Source organism: Diceros bicornis, chromosome 28 (genome assembly GCF_020826845.1).
Source record: "Diceros bicornis minor isolate mBicDic1 chromosome 28, mDicBic1.mat.cur, whole genome shotgun sequence".
Classification (NCBI taxonomy): domain Eukaryota; kingdom Metazoa; phylum Chordata; class Mammalia; order Perissodactyla; family Rhinocerotidae; genus Diceros; species Diceros bicornis.
In genome coordinates, this window is record NC_080767.1 from 33,078,814 (window position 1) to 33,104,178 (window position 25,365).

The 25,365-nt window shown below is 46.2% G+C and overlaps 1 protein-coding gene across 7 annotated transcripts in view; it reads right to left on the bottom strand.

Annotated features, from left to right (window-relative positions):
- Window positions 1-2,383: 2,383 nt before the first annotated feature.
- Window positions 2,384-25,365, bottom strand: part of NR6A1 (nuclear receptor subfamily 6 group A member 1) — a 210,125-nt gene continuing 187,143 nt past the window's right edge. For 4 of the 7 annotated variants that reach the window (XM_058524027.1, XM_058524025.1, XM_058524021.1 and 1 more), the window contains 6 exons: window positions 23,266-23,420; window positions 21,383-21,610; window positions 19,812-20,066; window positions 12,360-12,481; window positions 9,414-9,566; window positions 2,384-7,666 (listed from right to left, as the gene is read on the bottom strand). In XM_058524027.1, the coding sequence (XP_058380010.1) occupies window positions 7,578-7,666; window positions 9,414-9,566; window positions 12,360-12,481; window positions 19,812-20,066; window positions 21,383-21,610; window positions 23,266-23,420 (1,002 nt within the window). In that variant the 3' untranslated portion in view covers window positions 2,384-7,577. The remainder of the gene's footprint in view (window positions 7,667-9,413; window positions 9,567-12,359; window positions 12,482-19,811; window positions 20,067-21,382; window positions 21,611-23,265; window positions 23,421-25,365) is intronic. The other 3 variants (XM_058524026.1, XM_058524022.1, XM_058524028.1) reach the window with 2 other exon arrangements.

The following is a 25,365-nucleotide window of genomic DNA, read 5'->3' on the forward strand; positions in this document are numbered from 1 at the left end:
AGCACAGATCCTGCCCGTGGTAGGCACTCAATCAGTGCTGGTTTATGTTCATTCCTGAGGTTATATAACCTCGGCCAATTACTCTTTCTGGGCCTTGGTTTTCTTATCTGTAAAATGGGATCATTAAGCACCAACCTCATAGGGTGGCTCTGACGAATCAGTAGATTCGTCAATCGTTAATTGTAATTGAATGCACATAAAATGATTGTTAGCACAGTGCTTTGCCTTGCTCTGCACGCATTACTTTATTACTCTTAACTTCCAGATTATTGCCCGGCACTAAAGGAAGCCAAAAGCTCAGTATTAGTTAAGTAGCAATTTACAAATTGAGAGCAGTGTTCTAAATTTTATTCCATGGAACACTGTCCCAACATAATTTTAACAGGAGGAAAAAATGTTCCATGCTCAAATACTTTTGACAGACCCTAGGCTAAACAAGATGAGTTTTCTTCGGGTAGGACTTCTCAGAGACTTTAATATGCCCAGGACAGTTGGGAATCAGTAACAGGAAAGTAGAGTGAGAGCACTTATTTCCCAGATTTTGGCACCAGAACTCCTACTTTTTCCTCGGAGCCACCCTGTGGGTTGTCTGTGTTCTGAGAAACCACACAGATCTGGTGCCGCAGCGTTCTACATATATGTGGAACAGCGCTGTTTTTCAGATCAATTTGGTTGGGTCTGTTCATTCACCTCTTACAGAAATTAATCCTCTATTAGTTTAATAGTTTTGTGTTCTGTTAATAGCACAAAGTTCAACCAGAGGCCGTTACTGCGCTTTGTTACAAACTCCAGACGCTCATATTCAGCACTACTGAATTGCTAAGGCCGAACAGGGAGGAAGCCTGTTGTAACTTTGGTATCAGATGGACCTGGATTCAAAAGCCAATTCTGCCACTTACTCATGTGTCATTTTAGGCAAATGGCTTAACATCTTCGAGCCTCAGTTTGCTTATGAGTGAAATGGGGCTGAGACCGACGCCTTGCAAAAGCATTTTGAGGATCCCAGGAGACAGTGCACGTAAAGCACCAACCACAGTGCCTGGCGCTCCCTAGGCAGTCAGCAAACATGTTCCTTCTCCTTGCACCTCTGTCTCTTATCTGTTTCCTCTCGTGGAGGAAGGAAGAGGCTACTAATTAGTTCTGCAGCGTTCCCTTTGTTCTAAAACCATCTCTTTCAACCCTCAAGGGCTCTCTGGCCCCTCGTGCTGGAGGCGGCTGAGGTGGGGAAGGCAGCTGGCTGCCCCTCGTTCCACACATGAGGATTTAATAGGCTTTGATCAGACTCTCCTCAGCCTTTCTCTTTCCAAACTCAGGAGCCTTCATCTTTCCCATCTGTCCTCAAGCCCTCTGCCCAAACTCGGCCACTTCTCCGACTGTGTGAGCAGCAGGGTGACAGACAGCTGGGCTTCCCAGCTGGGCACATCTGGGTTCAAGTCCTGACTCTGACACTTCCTGGGTGACTCTGGGCACATCTCTTGACCTCTTAGAGCCTCCATTTTCACAGCTCTAGAAAGCTCATCTGTTTTCTGGAGAGACCAGTATTAAGGGGCTGGACGATAGCGAAACACTAGGCAGGCCGGCCACTAGCCCACCGCCATCACCGAGATGCAGCTTCTTCCTGAAACTTGGCAGACGGCTTTCTTTCCTCAACTCCTAAACGTGGCATTCGAGGCTCCCAAGTGCTTCTCCCGCCTCCACTCTCACGAATCCCTCCGATCGGCCAGCATTCCTGCTGCGGCAGGCCCTCGTTATACTTCAACATTCCATACGGTGCTAACTTACCACCGGGCCTCCAAACACATTGATCCCTCTACCGACGGTCTCTCCGCCTCTTTCAAGTCTGTGATTTCTCTTCAAGGCCCACAGACAATACCCATCTGTGCAGCCCTTCCTGACTGAGGAGAACAAGACCATTCCCTCCTCTAGGTCCTTATAACCCCACGTATGTCCTTAATTACAGCCCTGATCTTGCCGTACTGGAAAGTTCTTTTTGCCTTTCCCACCAGACTCAGTTTCTCTAGTTGGGCCACTTTCTGGCTGGGTGACCTTGGATGAGTCCCTTCACCTCACTGAGCCTTAGTTCCTTCATTTATAAAATAGAGGTACTAACTCTTAAAGTTCAAGGTGGGTCAGGTTTGTGAGAAGTCCTAACGTGGTGCCTGGCAGAAGCAGGCTCACAGAGCAGGCCCCTCAGTCAGCGCTGGTTCATTGATTCAAGCAATTCTGAGATGACCCTCTGCCAGCAGCTCTCAGCATTCGGAACTGGGTGGGTGTCAGCTCCAAGCAGGAGCAACAGGTCTGAAGGCACTAGCCAGCCAGCTCCTTAGGACACCCCACCATCCCTCCCCAGAACCCCAGACAAGCTTCACAGACAGATGCCATGTGCAGGAGGATTCACATTTATTGGTTCAAATACAGTACCTAACATTTGCTAAACATGCATTTCACACTAATTGGTCACATTTCCACAGGTAGTCAATTCACAGAAAAGGGCCCATCCCTTGCCAGCTGGCAGGGTGGGAGGTAGCAGAGGGCCTGGGTAGCCTGCAGAGCCCGCCAACTATCATTTGGTCATGCAGGGTTGATGGAGCCAGGCTGGCGGGCAGCCCTTGGCCGGCCCCTTGGGGACAAGGGCTCAGAGACATCCCGTTTACTCGATTCCTACACAGGACTGTGGGTAGAGGTGGGCCTAGGGTAGGTGGCCCAAGGGTAGGCTCATGGATGCATGTGCCACCAGAACCCCTGAAGGTGGTGTCATGGGAGGTGGTACTCCCTGTGCCTTGGATCACAGGAAGAAATAGAGGCCTCTTCAAGCAGGTGGCTAGTCCCTGGCTGGGCATGTGGGACGGACTCCCCAGACACGGCCCAGACATTACAACGCAGCCACAAGCCCCTATCACAGGCCCGGGACGGCAACACAGACAAAAACACCAACACCCCAAGGCAGAGGGGTTTCTTTCTCGATAGAGACATGTAAACAGAGCAGGAGCTACAGTCTTCTTTTCCCACAGGATTCCTCAGAGAGGAATCGACCAGGATGTCACTCAAGAGGTAGTTTTTTTTTTCTTTTTCATGGAAATTTGAGTCAACAACATTATCACCTATTATAAGACATTTCAGAGAAAGAAAACAATGGTCAACGAAGGGCAAAAATGATCCTTTGGCTAGCAAGGCTGGCTCTGGGATTGGGAAGACTAGCCTCCACCAGTAACACAACTTTGTTCTTGGGCTTGGAGCAAGCTCTGGCCTGACCCACAGCTTCCCTTTGAGCCTGCAACTGATTCCTGAGGCGGCTGTGGCCCATTTAGGGCTGCAGGCCCAGAAGATGGAGGCCAGATGGGGACTGGATTGGCAGGGAGACCAAGCATCTTAAGAGCTGGCAGAGGAGGGTCACTGTGGCTCATGGTGCAGGACAGCCAGGAGTCTTCAAGTCTCAAGGCAGCCCAGGTCTGGCCGAAGAGGAAGCCCCAGCTTGCTCCCAGACTCAGCATGTTCTCTGGGGCTCCTGCCTCTGAGGAAACAGTCCAGGTCTGGCTCCCAAGCCCAGAAAATAAGCTGTTGCTTGTGGCAGCCAAGAGAGGGGTTTCCGGGGACCCTGTAATTAAATACACATCCCTGAGCTGTGGCCCTAGAAACTCTTGCCTCAAGGCTAACCAGTTGCCAGCACCTGGTGGAAAGCTTGCTGTTTCTCGTCCTGAGACACAGATAAAACATCATTTCACAGACACTGGACATAGATGCTTCAAGCCGAGGAAAAAGGGAGAAATGATCAACTGCAAATGCAGGGGGGAGTGCGGGGGACTCTTGTGGATCAAGTTGGGGAAAGGAAGATTAGTGGTTTTTTTGTTTTTTTTTTTTTTTTCTGTTTTTGGGTTTTTTTTTTTACTTTTAAAAAATCAATAAAGAAAAATTTAAAGTTTAATAAAAGGGCTGGTGTGAAAGACTGGATTTCTTAAAACAGTAGCAAAAATTTAAAAAGCAACAAGGAAAAAAGACACAGACCCGGGGCCCAGAGCTAAAGACTTGGAACCAGTGCTCAGTGTCCTGCCCTGCTGGGAGGCCAGGGTCCCTTTACTTTGGCCAGCCTTGGACACGGCTTAGATGCTGCCCACGCTAGGTCTGTCTGTCTGTCTCCATCTATCCCATGCCCAGGAAGTCAAGAACAAACAAATTAAGGTAGCAAATGGGTAGCAGAGCAAAGCAGCTGGCTCAGAGAGCCCAGGGTTTTAAGGACCTGATAACGTATTGGCCGTGGCAGTACTCACTTCCCTGAGCAGGGGTGGCAAGTGAGAGGCGGGTCGGTGTGGAGTGAGTGACCGTCAGTGATGCCATGAGGCCCCAAGGTTCTCTCTGTCTCTCCTCTGGTTCTGGGGAACTTGACAGGGCAGTTCCCGCCCGCTGCCTTCTAGCCCTGGAGGCTCCCATACCTGAGGGGTTGGGCATGGGGGCTGGGTGTCCTCTGAGCCAGGGGGAGTGCTTTGAGGCAAGTTCTAGGGACTTTCTCCAAACTAAGGGCAAGACCACTAAACCTTGTGAAAGACTCCAAAAGTCCATAAAGGAGCCAGAGAGCATGAGTTGTAGGTGAAGTTCCAAGATTCCAAACTTTTGTCTTGGGTCAAGAAAACATTTAAAAGCAAAAGAAGGGAAAAGCTTAAATGTTTCAACGCAGTGCAAGGAGGTGGGATTCTCCTTTTCCACACAGCTTTCATTCAGGGTCATATTTTTATGGTGGAAAAACTCTCACTCAGAGTGAGTGCTGTTGGTGGCAGGGGATGAGAGAGAGGACGGAAGAGAGGGGACTTAGAGACAACATGAACAACTTTTTTCTTCTTCCACTAGCAAAAAGGCTACCTGTTAACCAAACATTATGGGAAGAAAGGCAAAAAAAAAAAAAAAAAACACGCACCAAACCTCCCCCTCCAACCTTTCTCTGTGTCCTTCAAACCAAATTCACAAATACATCTAGTGGTTGACCTAATGTCTCCACGCTGCTAGCTACACTCCTACCTTCTCCTCATAATACCTGAGTTTGCAATGCAACACATTCACTCTACCCTGTTTAAAAAAAGCCCACGTCATAAAAGGACTGGGTGCACAAGACATTAAAGGCGGTCCACAGGTCAGGCTCCGGCTCGAAACACACGGCCACTTGGCTCAGAAATTCTGCAGGGCTCTTGGCAATGAATGGGCTCTTTGTTCTGTGGAATCTGCTGCAAACATTTGTAAAAATGGATTTGTACAATGGCAACTTGCAGAACCTTTCCCCCACTCCACAAATTAACAACTTGCTCTGTTTAATGCTGCAGTATTGGAGAGACATGTTCTTGCCTCATCAAAGAGCAATTTCCTTTGATACCTAACACAACCGGTAAAATGCTTAATGTAAGAGAAAAGCAATTTCAAAAAATAATAATAATTTGACAGATGGAGGTCTAAGCAAAGAAAGATGCTGCACACAGGAGCTGTCTTGGGGAAGGGGTCCCTGATAGGTGTCTCCTCCCCTATCTTGAGGAAAGCAGTTTGGAGTCTGACCTGTAGCCAAAGAATGTGATCTACTTGGTTAAATAAAAAATTCAGGGAAACAAAAATATTGTGAACTTAGAAATAAACAGATACACACACACAAAATTCTTCTCACTGACACGTGAAAAACATTCTGGTTGGAGCTTTTCCTGAGGACCACGTCTCTTCTTTCTTTCTTTCCTTTCTTTCTCCGAGCAGATGGGGAAATGGCATTGAGGAGTAATGCTCTGAGTTTTACACCATTAAGGGACAGAGTCATCACTCTGCTGGTACCCGTAACATTTCACGAGAAAGAAAACATTACAATTGGACACCGACTATCCGGTATGCACACGATGTGGTGGCCCAGTGGATTGGTCTGCTAGGCCGAGCTGGGAAGAGGGCAAACAGCCTTTGACTGAACAGGCAAAAGCAGGTGCCGTAGGCCCCCCTAGCCCACCCAGGGATGCCGCAGCTAAGCGGTCTGTCTGCTGCAGTGGCTGTGGGGGATGCCTGGGTCCAGGTAGGGACCATTGCTTTAGTAAGACGGAGAAGGAAGAAGCACCTGCAAGAGTTCCCAGACAGACACGGTGTGGCCACTGGCCAAAGCCAGGAGGGTAAGGACACAGCTGGGACAAGGCGGGGCAGGTAGTGAGAGAACGAGGGGCCCAGGCCACGTCTGCAGGGGGGCAGCCAGGCCCTTAGGAACATGAGGTAGTTTCAAGCCCCCTTTCTCTTCCAGGTGCTTTGGACTCCAGCCCTCCACGCCTTGGTCAGCCAGGCCACTGATACTCTAAGGGACAGCTGGGCCACTCCAGGCCTTGGGCTTTCTGTTCTGAGAAAATCTAGTCTCACATTTTGGAGAGATAAGGAGAACGAAGAGCAGAATGTAGGGGCAAAAATTCTGGTCAGGAGATGGGTGAATGGTTCTTCCCACTGTCTGAAAAAGAGACTGCAGGTTTTGGATTCAGTCCTAGGGGTGAGGTGGGGGGTGGAACAGGGAACTCCCAAGGAGGAGTGTTTCTTCTTTTAGCAGTCTAGTCTCCGTCCCACTACCCTTTGAAGAAAGCAAGGTGAAAGGAGAATAAATCAGTAGTGGGCACCAGGATTCACAGCATGACATTCTGTTCAGTTGTTTTTCCAAAGGGCCAATAGGAAGTCAAATTTATAAGGGAGAGGCAAGGAGTGGAGGAGGGTAGGCCTTGGTAGATCCAGGTAAGGAAACTAGGTAGCTGTGAGCCCCAAGGAGCTGGTAGGCAAGTCCCAAGGATTAGCCTATTGCCAGGATTTTGTCTGGATGAAAAGCTGATGCTGGCAGAAACCGACAGTGGTGGTTCCGATTGTGGGGGACGCCCACAGCACGGTGTGAGAACAGAAACCCTTCTCCAGGAGGACTTGTTTGGAAAGAGGACACCTAACTTAGATTTGGTCACTGTGCCCCACTCTCTCAACTTTCATGCTTTCCAAAGAGATGGCTAAATCTTCATTGCCTGTCCTGTTTCCAATGTCTCACCCACTTTGCTTAATAAACCTCCTAACGCCACTTTGCCCCTTTATGATGTGCTCTTTTACCTGGTAATTCTGTGGCTAGAAAAAGGCAGTTTGCTCTCTGACAGACAATGTATGAGTCTGCTGAGAACATGTGGAAAAAGTAGGGATGGCCACACCCCTCCCTTTCCACTGAGGTAGTCGTCTTGTCAACATTATGGAAATAGTCATCTCAGCCCCATCCCACCCTCTCCCTCAAAATACAAAAGAACTATCTCTAAACAATGACAACACTGTAACATTAAACATCTTCACATTCTGTAAACTGCAAGGAAATGCATCGGCTGCATTCACACAAAAGCATGTGCATTATGTTGAAGGCCATACATTCAACTCTGTCGTGAAATAAATATATAGAAAAATGAGGTTAAAAAAACAGACAAACAAACAAAAACTCTTCTTGCTATGGAGGCAACTGGAAACACTGCTCCGCAGCCTCCATCTTGGTCTCTCTGGCTCTTTCTTCCGGAGCCTGTCCTGCCCACCCAAGGCGCTGTGGCTGGCCTGAGGAGGGTGCTGGGAACAGGTCATTCCTTGCCCACACTTGTCTTGCAGGAATGCAGCACCACCTTAAAGAGGAGGGGCAGCTGCTCCAGTGGCACACTCACCATCTTTCCTGGGAACAAGGTGGGAAAACAAGAGTTAGCAGTGGCCGCTAGTGGACTTGTCTGCCTCCTCTTGGGCTGGTGAAGGGAGAATGTTGCCTTTTTGAGTGAGTGGGGCAAGGAAAGTGCCAGAATATCACAGAGGTCAGACAGATGGGGCTAACGTCCTGATCCCCAGCCCCGCTGTGGTGCCATAGGGAATGCAGGAATGGTGCAAACAATAATCGCTGCTAGTACCCGGGGAATACTTCCTCTACACGAGGTCTTTAAATGTTTGACCTCATTTAATTCTCACTATATTTCTGTGTGATAGATATTACTTTTTATCCCCATTTTACAGATGAGGAAATCTGAAACTGAGAGGTATTCCTAGAAGCCCTCTTAGAGCTAAAATACCCTGAGAAACTTATAGCCTGTTTTCTTTTTGTTCCTGGTAGATTTTCTAACTAGCATTCTATACAACACTGTTCTTCAGAATAGTGTTAATGGGTTAACGAAAGTACTGAGGAAAAAAGCGGGGGGGGTCACATGGGCAAATAAATTCGCGAAATTCAGGGTTAGAAAGAGGTACACTGGCTTCCTTATTGGAGGCCTTCTCAGAGCATTCAGTGTGCTAACATATTTTGTAAATATCCGAAGCTGTGGTTCTTCTCCCCAACAGTACTGTAGAGTTTTAAAAAAAATGCTGATGCACAGGGCCCACTCCATATCCACTAAATCAGAATCTCTGGAGGTGCAACCCAAGCATGGATATTTTTTAAAAGCTTCCCAGGTGATTCCAAGTGCTGCCAGGGTTGAGAACCCAGCTCTGTGGGGGAGAGGCAGGTATAATTTCTGTCTTCCTTTTATGTCAGAGAGCACCTGATTACTCTCTCCTTTGGTAGAACGTAGTTTTGAAAATGCTGAGACATAAACTATTAAAACATCCCTAGAATTCCAATAGTTTAGGTCCAGTTCACATCTGCTAGACTACTCTGGGCCCAAAAAGAAGAAAAAAATTCCTTTGTTAGATTGAAAAGTTTTTCCTCCAAAACGGTATTGCTGAATTTGACAGAAACAATCTCAGCCTAGAGGTCACATTTCTGAGCTGCCCCTCAGTTATGTGCTGAATAACTATAAATAAGAATCTTTACCAAATGAAGTAAAGCAATAATAAAAAAACGATAGCCAGGATTTTAATTGAAATGGACCTCTTTAAATGTCAAGAAGCTCAGGAGGGGGTCAAGACCACAAAACAGCAACAACAAAAATTCCTTTGCAAAAACAGGATTTTTGAGAATTATTTTAAAGATATCACTTTAAATGAATGATCCCTGAAAACCTACAGGCAACTGTATGAAATGAAGTTAATTTTTTAAATTGAGATATAATTAATACACATCCATAAAGTTCACCCTTTTAAAGTTTACAATTCAGGAAATGAAGTTAATTTGAGAAACTCAGAGCCTGTTTTCCCAACGATAGAATGACCATATATCACCAACCACCAGCCTTACCGAGATTGTTCTGAGATTAAATGATATAAGGCCATAAAGTACCCTGCACATCATAGACGCTCAGGAAATGTTAGATTCTCTGCCCTACAAAGAAAATACAAACTTCTCGTTACTATAACTTTCCTGAGGGCAAGGGTAGCACCTCTTTTATGCAGTTGGTGATGGGTCTCGAATAAGCATCCTGAAAACACTGCTTGCCACATTCCCTTCACAAGCTAAGAGAAGTAAGGACGGGTTGGAAGCCCAGCACCCAGAATGTTACCTGCGATGTATCGAATCTCAGGTAAGCACATCATGAGGTCGGGAAAGCGGTTCGGCTGATGTGTGTATTTATATTCAGTGAAATCCTGGCAAATGTACCAGTATCGTTTGTTCAACTGTTCCAGCTGTGAGGCACTGGTCAGACCCCTGATATCTGTGGAAAAAACCACACAGGAAATGGGAGGAGCTTTCTAACGTGGAACAAACACCAGCTCCTTGAATATGTGCATCTTTCAATTAAAAACTATTAAACATTGCCACAACAGGGGATCTCTTCTCTTTATGACATGGAGGAACAAAGCTCTGGATAGGAGAAATCAGATAAAGAAGGAAAAAATTATGAAGGACAAGCAGTAGACTGAGCCCCCTGAGGGGTAGGCTGCATCTCTCTCAACTTCACACCCAGCTCCCAGCACAGAGCTTGGCACAAAACAAGTACCAGTCGATGCTGAAAACTGACTGAATAACCTACCATTCCCAATTTATCTTTCACAGTATCTTTAAATTTGCCCTTTGCTGGAGCCAATCAGAAACCCTCTGGTACCTACACATTCACGCTTGTACGTATACTCACACATGGTCTGTGTGTTTCTGCTCATACCATTCCACCTGGGCTGTCAGGCCAGTTTTTTTCTATATAGATTTCTCCCTCTCTCTCAATATATATGTTATATATATTGTATACATATAATGTACGTATGCATATATAATGTATGTGTATATATATATTTATATATATACAGTAGGTCCCCTTTATCTGTGGTTTTGCTTTCTACAGTTTGTTCTCGCGGTGGTCCGAAAATATTAAATGGAAATTCCAGGAATAAACAATTCGTAAGTTTTAAATTGCACGGCCTTCTGAGTAACATGATGAAATTTTGTGCCCTCCCACTCCATCCTGCCCAGGGTGTGAATCACCCCTTTGTCCAGCATACCCACGCTGCACAGGCTACCTGCCTGTTAGTCACTGAGTAGCTGTCTTGGTTATCAGATTGACTGTCATGGTATCACAGTGCTTGTGTTCAAGTAACCTTTATTTTACTTTTTTGTGTGTGTGTGAGGTAGATTAGCCCTGAGCTATCATCCGTGCCAATCCTTCTCTTGTTGCTGAGGAAGAATGGCCCTGGGCTAACATCTGTGCCCATTTTCCTCCACTTTATATGGGACACCGCCACAGCACGGCCTGACAAGCAGTGCCTCGGTGCGTGCCCGGGATCCGAACCCGGGCAGCCAGCAGCGGAGCGCACACACTTAACTGCTATGCCATGGGGCCGGCCCCAACCCTAGTTTTACTTAATAATGGCCCCAAAGTGCAAGAGTGGTGATGCTGGCAACTCAGATATGCCAAAGAGAAGCTGTAAAGTGCTTCCTTTAAGTGAAAAAGTGAAAGTTACCAACTTACTAAGAAAAGAAAAAAAATCACATGCTGAGGTTGCTAAGATCTACGGTAACTTTTATTACAGTATATTGTTGTAATTGTTCTATTTACTATTAGTTATTGTTGTTATTCTCTTACTGTGCCTAATTTGTAAATTAAACTTTATCATAGGTATGTATGTATATGAAAAACATAGTCTATGTAGGTTTCGGTACTATCCGTGGTTTCAGGCATCCACTGGGGGTCTTGGAACAGATCCTCTGCAGATAGGGGGGACTACTGCACATACCTACCCCTTTTTTATATATAGAATATAAATATTCTCTCTATATGTTCTTTATATAAATCTTACCCATCCTTTGAGGGCCAGCTTAGATTTCTCCTCCTCTAAGTAGTTGCTACTGATCTCCCCTCACCTGAGGCTCAAGTAATGTGTCAAGTGCCAACAGACTGTATACTTCTTGAGGCCAGGGACCTGGGATCTAATTTATTTCAATGTCTTTAATGCTCAACACAGGCCACGGCCTAGGGGAAGCACACAGAACACCAGATAAACGCGTGAATGGTGCAGAAGCAGGAGGAGGAGGTTTGGCCAGTGAGGGGGGAGGAGTAGGCAAAGAGGAGGGGATTGAGTCTCTGGACTAGGAAACTGAATACGGGAACAGAGCACTTTAATGTCACAGGCAGCAAAACAGCCCTGTTCCACTCTGAGAATAGAGCACTCATGCTACTTTGGAAAAAAGAATACAAATTCTCCTTCACACTCTGGTCACCAGCAGCTCCCAAGTGCCACTTTGCAGGTAATACTTCACATAAATCACATCCAGCACTCTTCTAATTAAAAGCCACGCTTGATATGCATGTGTGAGTTTCTGCGCACCCCCACTCTGCCCTGAAGGGGCCGTTAGAAGGCCTGCGAGCCTGTCAGAGAGGCCTTATCTCCAACAGTTTCATCAGTCACTCTGCTCTTCTTCAGCCGCTGGTAAACTTGGTACATATTTTAAATGACGCATGTACTGTCCTTGGTGTCTGTTTAAATGCATTAAAACTGACTAAACAAAGCGAATCCTCTTCCTTCCTCTATGAGTTATAGAGCCTGTGGCATTTAAAGTTTTTGTTTTTTTAATTGAGGTAACATTGGTTTATAACATTATATATATTTCAAGTGTACATCATTACAGTTTGACCTCTGTATACACTGCATTGTGTTCACCACCTAAAGTCTAGTTTCTATCCGTCATTGTACAAATGACCCCCTTTACTCCTTGTGCCCGCCCCTCAACCCCCTTCCCCTCTGGTAACCACCAATTTGTTCTCTGTATCTATGTGTTTGCTTATTGTTTTGCATTTAGGTTTGAAGAAAAAAATCCAAAGCATGCCCTGCACTACAAAGGGGCAGAATGATGATATGGGGAGCATAGCCTTCCAAGATTGGTACCCACATGGTGTGACAGATTCTGTGTGACAGTCCTGAGGGTAAAGGGGGAGTGAAACATGAGGGCAAATGCTCACTGGCAAAAAAAAAAAAAAAAAGAAAAGGTGCCTTCTTCTCACCCCCCAGCCACTCACCTTGATTTAAGAAGTTAATTGCTTTCATGCAAGCATACTCCTCATTGCTGACCTTCAGCTGATGGAACTTGTGATACAGGTAGATGAGCCGCTCGATCACTTCCATCCCTTCATCACTAAATCTGGGGAACAGACACAGGTGTTAACAGCAGGCTCTGATACCAGTGGAGGTCAGGGAAGGGAACACAGAGTTCTCCCACAGCACCTTAAAGCACCTAAGATAGAAAAGAGGCTGAGCTTGGGGGAAAAGGAATCCAGAACCATTTGTGAAAGACAGGTGGATCCATGGCCTGTCTAGAAGCCAAGGCAGCTCATACAAGCGGCTGGCTTTTCCTAAGGTCAGGTGGGGTCAATCAAATCTAAGTTCAAATCCAGCTCCACCAAATAAAAGCTTTGAGACCTTGGGAAAGTCATATGACCCCTCTAAGCTTTGAGGTCCTCCTCTGTAAAATAATAATGCTATAATGCTTGCCTGCTTGGGGTAACAAGGGCCAAAGGAGGTGTGGGAGGTAAATGTGGAGAAATATGATATTAGTAAGATGCTGCTATTGTTGAGATGCAGCCTCCAGTATCAACAGCAGCTGCCATGGTGACTCTATGTGAGCCTCTGCCACAATGCAGAAAAAACTGCTGATGGTATTTATTTAGGTTCACTGTTTCCAGCAGGGCTGAGGTTATGCACAGTGAAAATTTTTGTTGGCATCCCTGACCTCAGCTAGGGAGGGAGGGAAACATTAACTGAGCCTCCACGCCATGCCAGTCTCTGTGCTGGGCACTTCATGTGCATTATCTAATTTTCTCAGCCCTATGGGCTAGGTGAGATTATCATCACCACAGATGAGAAACTGAAGTTCAAAGACATACAGCTATCAAGCGGCAGAGCTAGAACTTGAAATTTGGGCTAACTCCCCAAGGCCTCGGTTTTCCCAATATCTAAGGTGGCATCCCCTAGCAGAGAAGACGCAATGCTGACTATGCTCCTTTCTTTGGATTGGGAGTAAGCTCCTTGCGGAAAGACCAAGTTTTAAGCAAAGGAGCCCTAGGCTAAGGGACTAATACTCTGGGTCATAGTGCTGAATATCTCATACCAGAGGTGAAGATACCACCAAACCAAGGAGGCAAAGCCTTAATGGGGAAGCAGGAGTTTACAAAAGCTGGGGTCAGGCCCAGCCTCCAACCTTCTAGGAGTGAGCTTGACTGTGGGCCAAGGAGAGTTCTAGACAGGCCTTAGATGCAGCTCAGCCACAGAGAGAAGATGCTCAGCCCCCGGGCTGCTTCCTGGTGACATGTTCGGATCTGAGTACTGCAGCCACGTGTCAGACAGGGTCTTATTTGGATAGGGTCCAGAACACCTGTGGGTGTACTACTGACGTCTGGGCTCTACTGCTTTTTTTTTTTTGGTGAGGAAGATCAGCCCTGAGCTAACATCCATGCTAATCCTCCTCTTTTTGCTGAGGAAGACCGGCTCTGAGCTAACATCTATTGCCAATCCTCCTCCTTTTTTTCCCCCAAAGCCCCAGTAGATAGTTGTATGTCATAGTTGCACATCCTTCTAGTTGCTGTATGTGGGACGCGGTCTCAGCATGGCCGGAGAAGCGGTGTGTCGGTGCGCGCCTGGGATCCAAACCCGGGCTGCCAGTAGCGGAGCGCGCGCACTTAACCGCTAAGCCACGGGGCCGGCCCTCTACTGCTTTCTGTATTGACTCTGAAGGCTTTGCAAGGGCTTGACTTCCTGGGCAAACAGGACATTTTCTCTTCCCTGAGGAGAGCCTGGCTCTGGATGGGGCCAGAGGCACTGCACTTCTCAAGCACCAGGGGGAGCCGCAGCAGCAGCTACTTGCAATTCGGAGCTCGGACCCTCTGCCTCAGGCTTGGCTCCCAGCAGGTCTGAACTGAGGCTTCTTCCAGTCAGCTGATTTGAACTACTACAATGGCTGACTCTTGGCTGACTCCATTTCTCTCTGTGCCTGGCCCAATGGCTTTTACAACTTTTTATTAATACTTTCCCTGACTGGCTGATTAACAAATTTATATTGAATAACCACTACAATAACCTTACCTACCATTTTTAAGTGTTTGCTACTTGCCAGACACTTTGTTATATATTCTACCTACATTATTTCACTGGATACTCCCAAACAGTCCACAAAATGGATATTAGAATCCTTTGTTCACATGTGGAAACAAAGGCTCAGAGAGGTTATCTACTGTACGCCTATTGCATTCTTACATTCTACCCTCCTGATAACCTGTGAGATAATATCACCCCCATGTTAGGGAGAAGGAAGCAGAAAAAGAGGTGCCTTCCCCAAGGTTACACAGCAAATAAGTGTTGGTAGAATCCAGGTTTAAACTTAACTTTTCTAATTCCAAGCCTACCATGTTATCAGCACTTCACTGTCCACTCCCTGCCTGTCCTGTTCTTACCTGGTAACCGGGACAGGCCACCATATGCTACCACAGGGGACCTCAGGAGCTGTATGTTCCCACTGCAACTCAGCCCAGAGCCCAACCCAGAGTGGGTACTGGGTTTGCTGCAGTGCACAGAACTTCCCTGCAGTGCCCATGATGCTGAGACGTGCAGGAGGCAGCGTGCCTGAGTGTGAAGATCAATTCTCCTCACAGTATTTTGTTGGCTACTTCTGTTCTTGAGACGAAAAAGGTCTTTACTGAAAATTCCATCTGGCATCTGCTTGGAGGGGCACAGTGGGGATGGGATGGGGTAGGACATAAAAAAGGAGGATGCCAGCGGAGCAGCAGTGTCAGCATCTGTCTGGTGGCCGAGCAGTGTAGCCAGCAAAGATAACGCTCTCTCCCTTAATCAGCAACCTCTTGCCCCAACTGCTTACTCTGGCATTGTAGAACCTGCAGGTGTGTGGCTATCAGCCAGACCCCTAGCCAGCAGTGTCAAACCTATTCCTGTCTGAGTTTTGACCTGAAGGCCACAAAGAAACAAGAAGCTCCCAAGTGCCTGGCCTGGGTATACGGCCCAGATCTGCCCTTTCTCTTGAGGAGAGCATATACCCTCTTTTCCAAATTTCCTAGGACAGGCAACCATCCTGGACCCCTGGCAGCGGTAGGTGGCTGGAGGCCAGCCCAGCAGCCCCCACTCAGTCTCCACAGCCTGACTGCAAAGCCTTCCTCCACACCCCGCATCCCACCCCTTGATAAACAAACTGTTCTCTGTTCCATGGGCCTGCTTTCTCCTGCAGCCGTGCCTCCTCCACATCTGCCCACTCCACAGTTCTAACGCCCCTGTATTCCCTGTCTACAAATTATCAGCATTCAAAGCCAGAAAGTTGGACAAACACACCCATTCTTCTTCTAGGTTCCCATTACACAAGCATGCTAGGACAAGGAAAACATTGCTGCCAGGATCCCCCAAACCACTGGACCATTCAGGCAGCAATTGAAGCTGACACTATATAAGTTATGTCCCATTAAAGGGGCTGAGAGGCCCAGCTGCCTCTTTTTCATTCATCTCAGTGCACCTACTCCCAGGAGCAGTCATCAGCCACAACCTTAGAGAACTGCCACCTCAGCACCCACACACAGACTCCAAGATGAAAAGTAAGACTGCAGCTCCAAGACACATTCCAGCAAGTCAAACTTTTGAGAAGGCTAAATAATTTAGTATAGAGTAATGGTAAAGAGCCTGGGCTTTGCAGCACAACAGATCTAGGTGACAATCTCAACTCCATCTCTTTCTAGCTTTGTAGCCTTGAGTTTTCACCTCTCTGAACCTCATGCTCCTCATCTGCAGAACAGGGATAATAGTGCAGATCTTAGAGTGGTGGTCATGGCTAAACAAAGCACTAAAGATGGAATCTGGCACAATAAACAGCCTATAATTGTTAGCTATTGTCGTTACATTAGTAATATAATTAGCATCATCATCATCGCTCCCGTTACCACAGCAGAAAAAAAAGATTGCATGTTTCCGGAACCTTATAGCTAGGGGCTGAGCGAGGAAGCTGGGAGGCAGCTTTCCTAAGATGGCAGGAATGGAGCTGGTGCTCGTGAGATAGAAGTGCCCATTAAAGCCCATCTAGTGCAAAGCATCTTCTCCTGAGAGTGAAGGAGTCTTGATTAGGGCCAGGAGCAGTCACTGGCTGGTGCTACAATCTGCTTTAAATCAAATTCACCCGGCTCACTGTCTGATAACAGCCTGATTAAGGAAAATGGGCACCATAAATTTGATTCAATATTTGAGAAGAGAAAAGGAGGTGGTCATGTATCATCTGGGAAAAGCCTTTTCATGACAGCAGAAACTCACTTGCAGTCAAGAGTTGTGAGAAAGTAAAGGCATCTTGGGGAGTGGGAGTCAGGCAGCAGCAGGCAAGGTAGGAAAGAGCTATGGCCAATTACAGACTCCACACCCTGGGTTTCTAGCAGAGTGAGGACTGCTTTACAGTGACGAACCTGATTCCAGAGGTTCTCATACTTCCATTTCCTCTGAACTCCTGGGCAGTTTCACAAACATCTCAGACTCAACAGACCCCAAGTAAAATTCAGAGTGGCTCATCTCAGCCCATTCTTCCCAGGCTCCATTATCTTGGCTAAGAGAATTGGCACCCACCTACCTGGCAGCATCTCTAACTTTTCCACTCACTGAAGTCCCACTGACTTGACCTCCTCGCCATCTCTTAATTCTGTGCTGCCCTCTCTATTTCCAGAGTCACTGCTGCATTGTCCAGGCCTTGTTTTCTTTTACCTGGGCTATGGAACAGCCTCCTACCCAGCCACTACGCTCTAGCCTGTCCATGCCAATCCATCCTGAGTTTTACAGTCACAGGGATGTTTCTAAAATGCAATCTGAGCATGTAAGTGCTCCACTTAAAAACTATGACAATACTATTTATATAATAAAATCCAAATTCTTCAGATTGGCATTTGAGCACCTTCATTACCTGTCTTTTCTATACTTTTCTCTCTAGTCATTTCTCCCCTCATTTCTCTCTCAGATACATTCTCTCTATACCCTAATCCATATGATTGCTTTTAGTTCTCTGCACAAACCAACCAAGATCTCCAGCTTCTAGGACTTTGTGTCATTCTCCTGCCTTCCTCCTGTTTTCTATAATCTGCCTAGAAAAATCCCACTTCAAGATGCAGCTCAAATGTCTTCCTCTGGCAAGCATTCCTTAATTATGCAAGTAGAGGTACTCACTCCCTAGTCTGTGCTTGCACAGTCCCTCATATGCTCCTCAATCTCCACCAATACCACCCTGGATTGTAGCTTGTATCTGCTTCTATTTGTCTCCCAATCCCCTAAACCAAGAATGGGGGCTCTCATCTCAGAGTCAGAAACCATGTCTGTATCATCTGTGATTCCAACACCCTTCCCCCACCCCCACACAATAGGTGCTCAGTAAATGGGCATGGAGTCAGAATAGCATGTCCAAGTTTAACTCATATTTTTCCATTGAAGGATTCCACAGAGGAGTGAGACTCCTAACAGCAAATCTATTTCTATCCTCAGAACCCACTTAAGAGCTCAGCAGCAACATGTGTTCTAGAGTCAGCATTGTTCAAAAGAACTTTCTCTGATGATGGAAATGTTCTATTACTGCACTGTCCAATACAGCAGCCACTAGCCACATGTGGCTCTTGAGCACTTGAAATGTGGCTAGTACAAATGAAAACTAAACTTTTATTTAATTTTAATTAATTTACATTTAAAAAGCTGCCTGAGGTTAGCAGCTACTAAATTGAACAGTACAGCTCTAGATTCTCTTTGGTAAGAAGCCTTTGTAGGAAATAAAAATTCCTTCACTAATTCAGCTGTTCCTGGCTCCTGCCTTGTGCTTGGGGCTCAAGGGATTGGATACAGTGGGATGGGGTACCTTATGAAGCTCAAAGCCACAGAGAGCCCTGCATGGCCGGAGATCCCTACCTACCTGCAGAGGACCTGGGAAAACCCATCACTCTAGAGAGTGAAGCCTACATGCTGACTTTGTAGGCAGTCTCAGGCTGCACTGGTGGATTCCAGGCAAATAAGGAGGCCGAGTTTGCTGGACCAGCTCTGCAAACCCTGACAATATTGGAGCAGGTTGACTGCTATCCAAACACTCAGTCGGCCCAGAGTTACAGAGCAGGAGACAGGAATTTGATGGTAACAATGAATTAGAGGCTCAAGACAAGGGGTTAGGTCATCTGCAAAATCAGATAGCTCTGTTTACAGGACAAAGTGTCAGCTGGGTTCAAAACTCTGTCATTTATGGATCACCCTGAAGCCAGAAAGCATATTAAAAAGGAAATTTAGAAAACCAGGGGACAGAGTCAGCACCCAGACTCCTCCCCTCCCTCAGCTGTGCAAAGGGCCCTTGAGGGTCCTGGAGCTTTGCTCCCAGCCTAAGACTCAGCTTGTCTTTAAGTCATGGCGATTGGGTGGTAGAAGGACATGCAGCCCAGTCCTGTGTAGAGAAGTGTGGGGGCTAGTATACCACCTTCTCCAGCTTTCATCAATGGGGGCACCTTTTCTTTCCTCTTTCTTGGTGCTCTGAAATCCCATGACTTCCATTATTTTAACCTGTCCAATAAAAGGGAACTATTGAAGTGTCTATTTAAGTGTGATTTAAGCTTTATTTTTCACATGGATAAATTAATAAGCCAGAAAAGTTCTATCAACAGATCATCTGTCCTGATTTGGGGATGTAACCCTGTGTTCCAGGTCTCCAAAGTGAGTGAGTAAAAGACCTTCTCTAGACAGGGAGGTTAGAAGGATCCTAGTCAGCTGGGATGAGGCTTTACGCCAGAAGATGTCAAGGAGAAAAGCTCAGTCTCTTATTCCTGTGCTCTTACCATCCCACTGCATCTCAGGTGCAGTGAAAGAGCCTAAGCTTTGCAGTTGGGCAAGTACAGGTTCAAATCCAGGCTCCGGATTCAAACCCCAAACCCTCAAGGGCAGGTCTCTCTGAACTTCAGTTTCCTCATCTATAAAATAGGCATAGCACCACCTATGATGCTGGAGGCTGTGAGAAAAAAATAAGACAAGAATATAAAATACCTAGCCCACTGCCTGGCACACAGTAGCTACTACAGTGACTCCTAGGTCTCATTCTTAGACTGTAAACTACAACTCAGGGCCCCTCACCTTGTAGGCAAGGTTTAGATTTCTGTTTTTCCCAGATACATTATCTTACCTTAGTAATCCAGATGTGATAAAAAATAACAGCTTAGCACTCTGCTCAACTTTGCTGCACAATATAATTTATTCCTCACAACTACCTTATTGGGGAGGTACTGTTATTATCCTATTTTAAAAATTTAGAACCTGAGGATCAGAGACTTGACCAAGGTTACAAAGCTAGCCAGTGGCAGAGTGAGGATTCAGATCCAGCCCTTGGCGGCTTGAATGCCCATCCCTTGGAGTGCCAGGCAGCTCTGCTGCCTTGCAGGCACGACAGTGGTTTGTTGCCTGGGACTTCCTACCCAGCCAGCAGCTCTCACCTGTGCAGTTCTTCATCAGAGGGTGAGTACTTGGCGGTGACATCAGCCAGCTCCCCAAAGATCTGCTTGCTGTAAACGGTGAGGGAGGACAGCAGGATTAATTCCTGCCATGTAGAGCTCAGGAGGCACGTGTAATCTTTGATTGAGAGCTCGCAGAAGAAAGGCAGTTTCTTGATCCAGGCAATCTGCCTAAAAAGCAGCTCATCGGCTAGGCGGCAAAGCAGGGCGAACAGCTCTGCCTGGGTCACAGCATATCTGGGGGGCAGAGACAGGAGAAAGTCACTTCCCATGGCCAGATGGTGAGGATGGGGGCACAGGGAGAGGGTACCCCTAAAAGCACAAAGGGTCTGGCAGTGGGCTCCCTGCCCTTGCCCATGGATCTGCAGCTCCATCTGATTCAGTCTAATGATGAAGAGACTGGTGCCAGCAGCAAGCTCAGGGCTGGAGGGGCGGGTTTAGTGAGAAAAGGTAGCTGAGGGGAAAGGAGGCTTAGAAATTCATGCAATTATCAAGGAGTGTGACTTTTAATGTTGGTGTCCACTAATGTCCCACGTGTTCGAGAAAATTCCCAGTCACTCCTGTACTAGTTTTGGCAATGAGAGCTCCATTAGGGGGGATCTGGTGCACACCCAAAACAAGGACTGGTACAAAAAAGAGCCTCGGGGCCAGATGGCTGAAAGAGAAGAGAACATGTTCAGCAGCTTTTCCTGCTCTCACTGCACCCCCTGGTGGTGAGAGTTCAGGAACTAGAGGTGCTCAGCCCTTCTAAGCTACTGCTGGACGGAAGGAGCAGGGCATTTCTCATCTCTGGGCTGATGAAATGGGGTCCCAGTTTTCTTTCTCTCAAGGTCCCTTGGCATGACTCTTCCCCACACGCCACACGCCCATATTTATAAAAGTTTTGTATGGCCTTCCTGTAGGTGGATATTTGAATTTCCTCTTCTGAAATTGGAGACTAGCTTAAGAAACCTCAGGATAACTTTTGGGGGGGTTTAAGCTTGATAACACTCAAACACCCTATGCTCCAGGCCAAAGGAGTGGGTGGGCCTAAAGGCTGAACTATTATCTACCCAGGTAGAGCAGAAAGAAGGTTGAAAGAGCATTCCTGCCACCCACTCAGGCCTGCACACAGAGCACATGGCACCAGGCTACCCATGAGTACGTTGGCTAGGGATGCAGACAGGCCACAACCAGTTAGTGTCTTGAGTGCCTTGTTAAGGAGCCTAGACTTGATGTATGATTATCCCCAGAATTACAGCTCATATCTGGCACAGAAGCACTCAGATCCATCCCAGGGCCTGGCTTACCTAGGCCCAAGCAAAAACAAAAGCCCTTTAATCCCAATTCCATGGGGACTGATAAATAGCCAACTCTATGAGAAAAGATGATCAAGAGAAAAATAAGGGACCACTGACTTCAAAGATAAGCACAGATTTGTGCTCTGATTGAGTCATCACCCATTATCCCCCTGACTCATTCTGAAGCCTGGGGTATAGCAGCCAGGTATGACAGTGGTGTGGATAGGGAACATTTTGAAGATGCAAGAGCTAAATAGGGCAGGGCTCACTCACCCATCTTCAATCAACATGGGCGTGCCCAATGGCTCCAGGTCCTCGGCTGACACCAGCTGGTGAATCAGACTGTATGACTGGGGATCCAGGCTGCGAGCTTGCGGGGGCAGAAGTGGTGAGTGGGAAGAATAGCTAAAAAGGTGCGGTATGTATTGATAGTGTGGAGGCACAGACATTCCCATGTACTGCTCCCTGAATGCCATGAATCCATTTAGTTCCACAGACCTACTGAAGAGAAAAGTCTCACGTCAAGCAGAACCGTGGCAGGTCTACTGCCTACTCAAAGGAAAGGAGCCAGAAGGTGGCTCAGGTGTTCTTTGGCCATGCAATCTGTCTTCATCAAGCCAGGAACATAATTAGTGGTTACATGCATGTCTCTCCTACTAGACAGGGACTCTGTGCGGGTGTGTGTATGTGTGGCTCACCACTGGACAGCTAGGACCTGGCAGAGCAGGTACTGAATTAATATTGGTTGAATGAATTCTTTGTACAGGTCCACATTTGGAGCGTTAATGGAGCCTCATAGACTATGATGACAAAGGTGGGTGTTTATATTTTTAACTGCTAGGAAAACTAAGGCACAAACAGGCTAAGTGTCTTGCCAGGCCACAAAACAAATCCTGTACCTAGCAAGGAACCTGGCATGTGGCAACAAACTCCAGGATCATTCAAAGGAAGGAACGAACTAAGAAACAACTGAATGAATAAAAGTTACACTGAAATATCAAGAGAAAGACAGACTCCTATTTTCCTCCCGTTTCTTGGAGAAATCTAACCACTCTGTCAACTAATTAAAAAAAAAAATCCTCTAGTTTTACCTAGATGCATCTCCTGTAACAGGGGTCGGCAAACTATGGCCCATGGCCTGTTTTGTTTTTTTGAGGGAGATTGGCCCTGCACTAATATCTGTTGCCAATCTTCCTCTTTTTTCTTTTTTTTTTCTCCCCAAAGCCCCAGTACATAGTTGTGTAGCATAGTTGTAGAGTTGTAGCTCTTCTATATGGGACACCGCCTCAGCACAGCTTGATGAGCGGTGAGTAGGTCCGCGCCCAGAATCTGAACCGGCGGCAAACCCCAGGCCATCGAAGTGGAACACGCAAACTTAACCACTACACCACGGGGCTGGCCCCCCACGGCCTGTTTTGACAAATGAAGTTTTATTGGAACATAGCCACATGCATTCATTTACAAACTGTCTCTGGCTGCTTTCACACTATATAACGGCAGAGTTGAGCAGTTGAGATCCAGACCGTATAGCCTGCAAAGCCTAAAATATTTACTATCTGGCCTTTACAGAAAAAGTTTGTCAATCCCTGTCCTATAAGAAAGATTTCTGGGGAAAGGAAACCTTCCCTGGTGGCTGATGGCTATGTTTCACACCTAACAACTAACTACTAACCTAAGATACCATTCTTGAACCAAGAGACTCCAAATTGGTATTCAATGATAGCAGCAAATTTGAGTAGCTTAAAAAGTTTTCACTGTTTCTTAAAATTTATAAAGTGAGAATCTTCACTCTCGCTGAGGCAGAGAACTTAATTCAATATTGTCAATGTAGTTTGTTTTATTTCAGTGATAAAGTAAATGAGAGAAAAGAGCTACAGTTAAAGTGTTATTCTGTTAGGTGAAGAACATATAGGCATGGATAGCAGCTATAGCATTTTATCAGTCTGCAGAAGAGACTGCTGACATTTTCAAGGGCTTTAGCAAAAAATGGGCTGTGAAGTGCTGCTTTGCATCATCCTGGCCCCTACCCCAAAAGACTGAGAGAGTAAAAGTACAATGGCAGAGACAGACTGGCAGGAATACCCAGCCCAGAGGTTGCTTGTGGGTCTACTCTTTAGGTGATCCCTAGATGATGCTGAGTTTGCCTCGAAGCTCACCTGGAGGATAGTGTGGAGCCTGGTGAGGGCTGGTTGCTCTCTGAAGCCCTGTTCCCAGGGGAACTGTGGTCGCTGTCACCATGGTTGCTCCAGTGATTGGCCTCTTCCTCAAATTCCTGCCCAGACATGATCCTTTCAATCTCTTCCTCTGATATCTTGGACAAGGAATTGATACATGTTAGCGCTCTGTACCTTCTTTACAACTGAGATCTTATTTGACCCTCACAGGGATTCCCAGAATTCTCTAGAGAGAAACCAAGATTCTCCCCTCCCCTCCCATACTCCAGGTCTCTCACTAATCTTAGGACAGCTTGGTTGCTTGCCTCTCAGCACCATGGCTCACCATGGCCTTCCTCTAGCCCATTTACTCTCCTCTCAAGCCACAAAGCCTCTAGGTTCTTCAACACTCCTCTTTGTCCTTGAGTCTATTCTTTCCTTCCCCTGAAATACCACTCTTCAATAACAAACTTCTACTTGCCCTTTAAGACCCAATTCAAATGCCACCTTCTTTGTGAATCCTTCTATCACCCTACCTAGACAGAATTTTAGGTCCTTTTCTATCCACTCATAATTCTGTGTACTCTGAGAGAGGCAGAATAACATAGTAGTCCAGAGTATGAATTCTAGAGTCAGACCACCTTTGTTCTAATCTAGGTTCTGACACTTTCTAGTTGTATAATCTTGGGCAAGTCACTTTATCTGAACCTAAGTTCCTTTATCTGTATGGTGCAGAGAATGATATTATGTATCTCATCGAATTGTTGTGAGGATTAAATTAGTTAATATATTATCATACGTTTAGAAAAGAACCTAGCACATAGCAACAATTATGGACAGTTGATAGTGATATCTTCATCATCACTGCTGTTATTTTTATGGCACTTATGATGATGTATCATAAAAATACCCTCTACAAGACATAAGGCTATGAGAGGACCTATTAAAAAGTAAGTACTCAATAAATGCATGTTGTATAAATGAACAGATGTTCACTTATGAAGTACTCACCATGAACCTTCACACGAATTTTCTTAGTAAGAAAGACATTCTTAAGCCTACTGAATAAATAAGAAGAAACTGTAGCTCAGACAAGTGAACTGATTTGCCCAAGATCACAATGTGTGCCCATGTCCTGGCAGGAGTGTGAGGAAGAGGCCAAAGTATCCAAGTATTCAGTCCGGTGTTCTTGCTACTATACCATATAGGGAGTGAATAAACACTTCTTTTATAACGTGTCTAACCCAGAGTTGAGGCCTAACCCAGGGTTGAGGCCTAACTGGCTAAACTCAGCACACAGAATGAGAATGAGTGCCAAGGAGGAAGAGACAGATGAATTTTTATTTCTTGTTTCTACGGAAAGCCTGAGAGGACATTTTCTCCTGAGTCTGTCTGACTCAAACCTGCAAAATCCTTTGCTCCAGCAGCCTGTGAGGAAAACTTGAGCCGCTCCAATCATAAATACATGAGGCATTTAGAACTGGAAGCCAGCCAGCAAATAAGACTTGGAGGAAAAACAAGAAATATTTAACTGGTGCACAAGTTGAGTAATTGGTCTTAAATAGCTTGGATTGCACGTTGAATTAGAGGGGTTGTCTTTCTTTTTTCAGTCACATGTAGCAAAAAACCCAAATCTTTTCTCTTAGGGGTCCTTAAAACACTTAAGTCATTGTTTATATTTTATAAGACATGTGAAGACAAATAGTGCCATCAAACTACATCTACTGAGGCCCTGACTGAAGCAGCCTCAGTGATGGTGGTGAGAGCAAGATGGGAGCTTGGAGGGCATGGAAGTACTTGAGCTGAGTGAAAAGGACCAGTCCAGTAAAGTCAGCTTATTCCAGCTGGGAGCCAAAGTTGGACTGCACCTCTCTCTCCCTGTGGGTCCCACAGGACACTGGGCAATCACTAATGCATTGAATAGGACATGAAACACGTCAGGAGTGCTTGAATCTGGATTCAAATCCCTCTGTCATTTCCTAGCTGGGCACTTATTGTTGGGTAAGTCACTCAAGTTCTCTAGTCTTAGCTTCCTCATCTGTAAAATGGAGATAATACCACTTCCCTTGTAGTCCAGGGTTCCCTCAGAGAGAGCTGGAGACA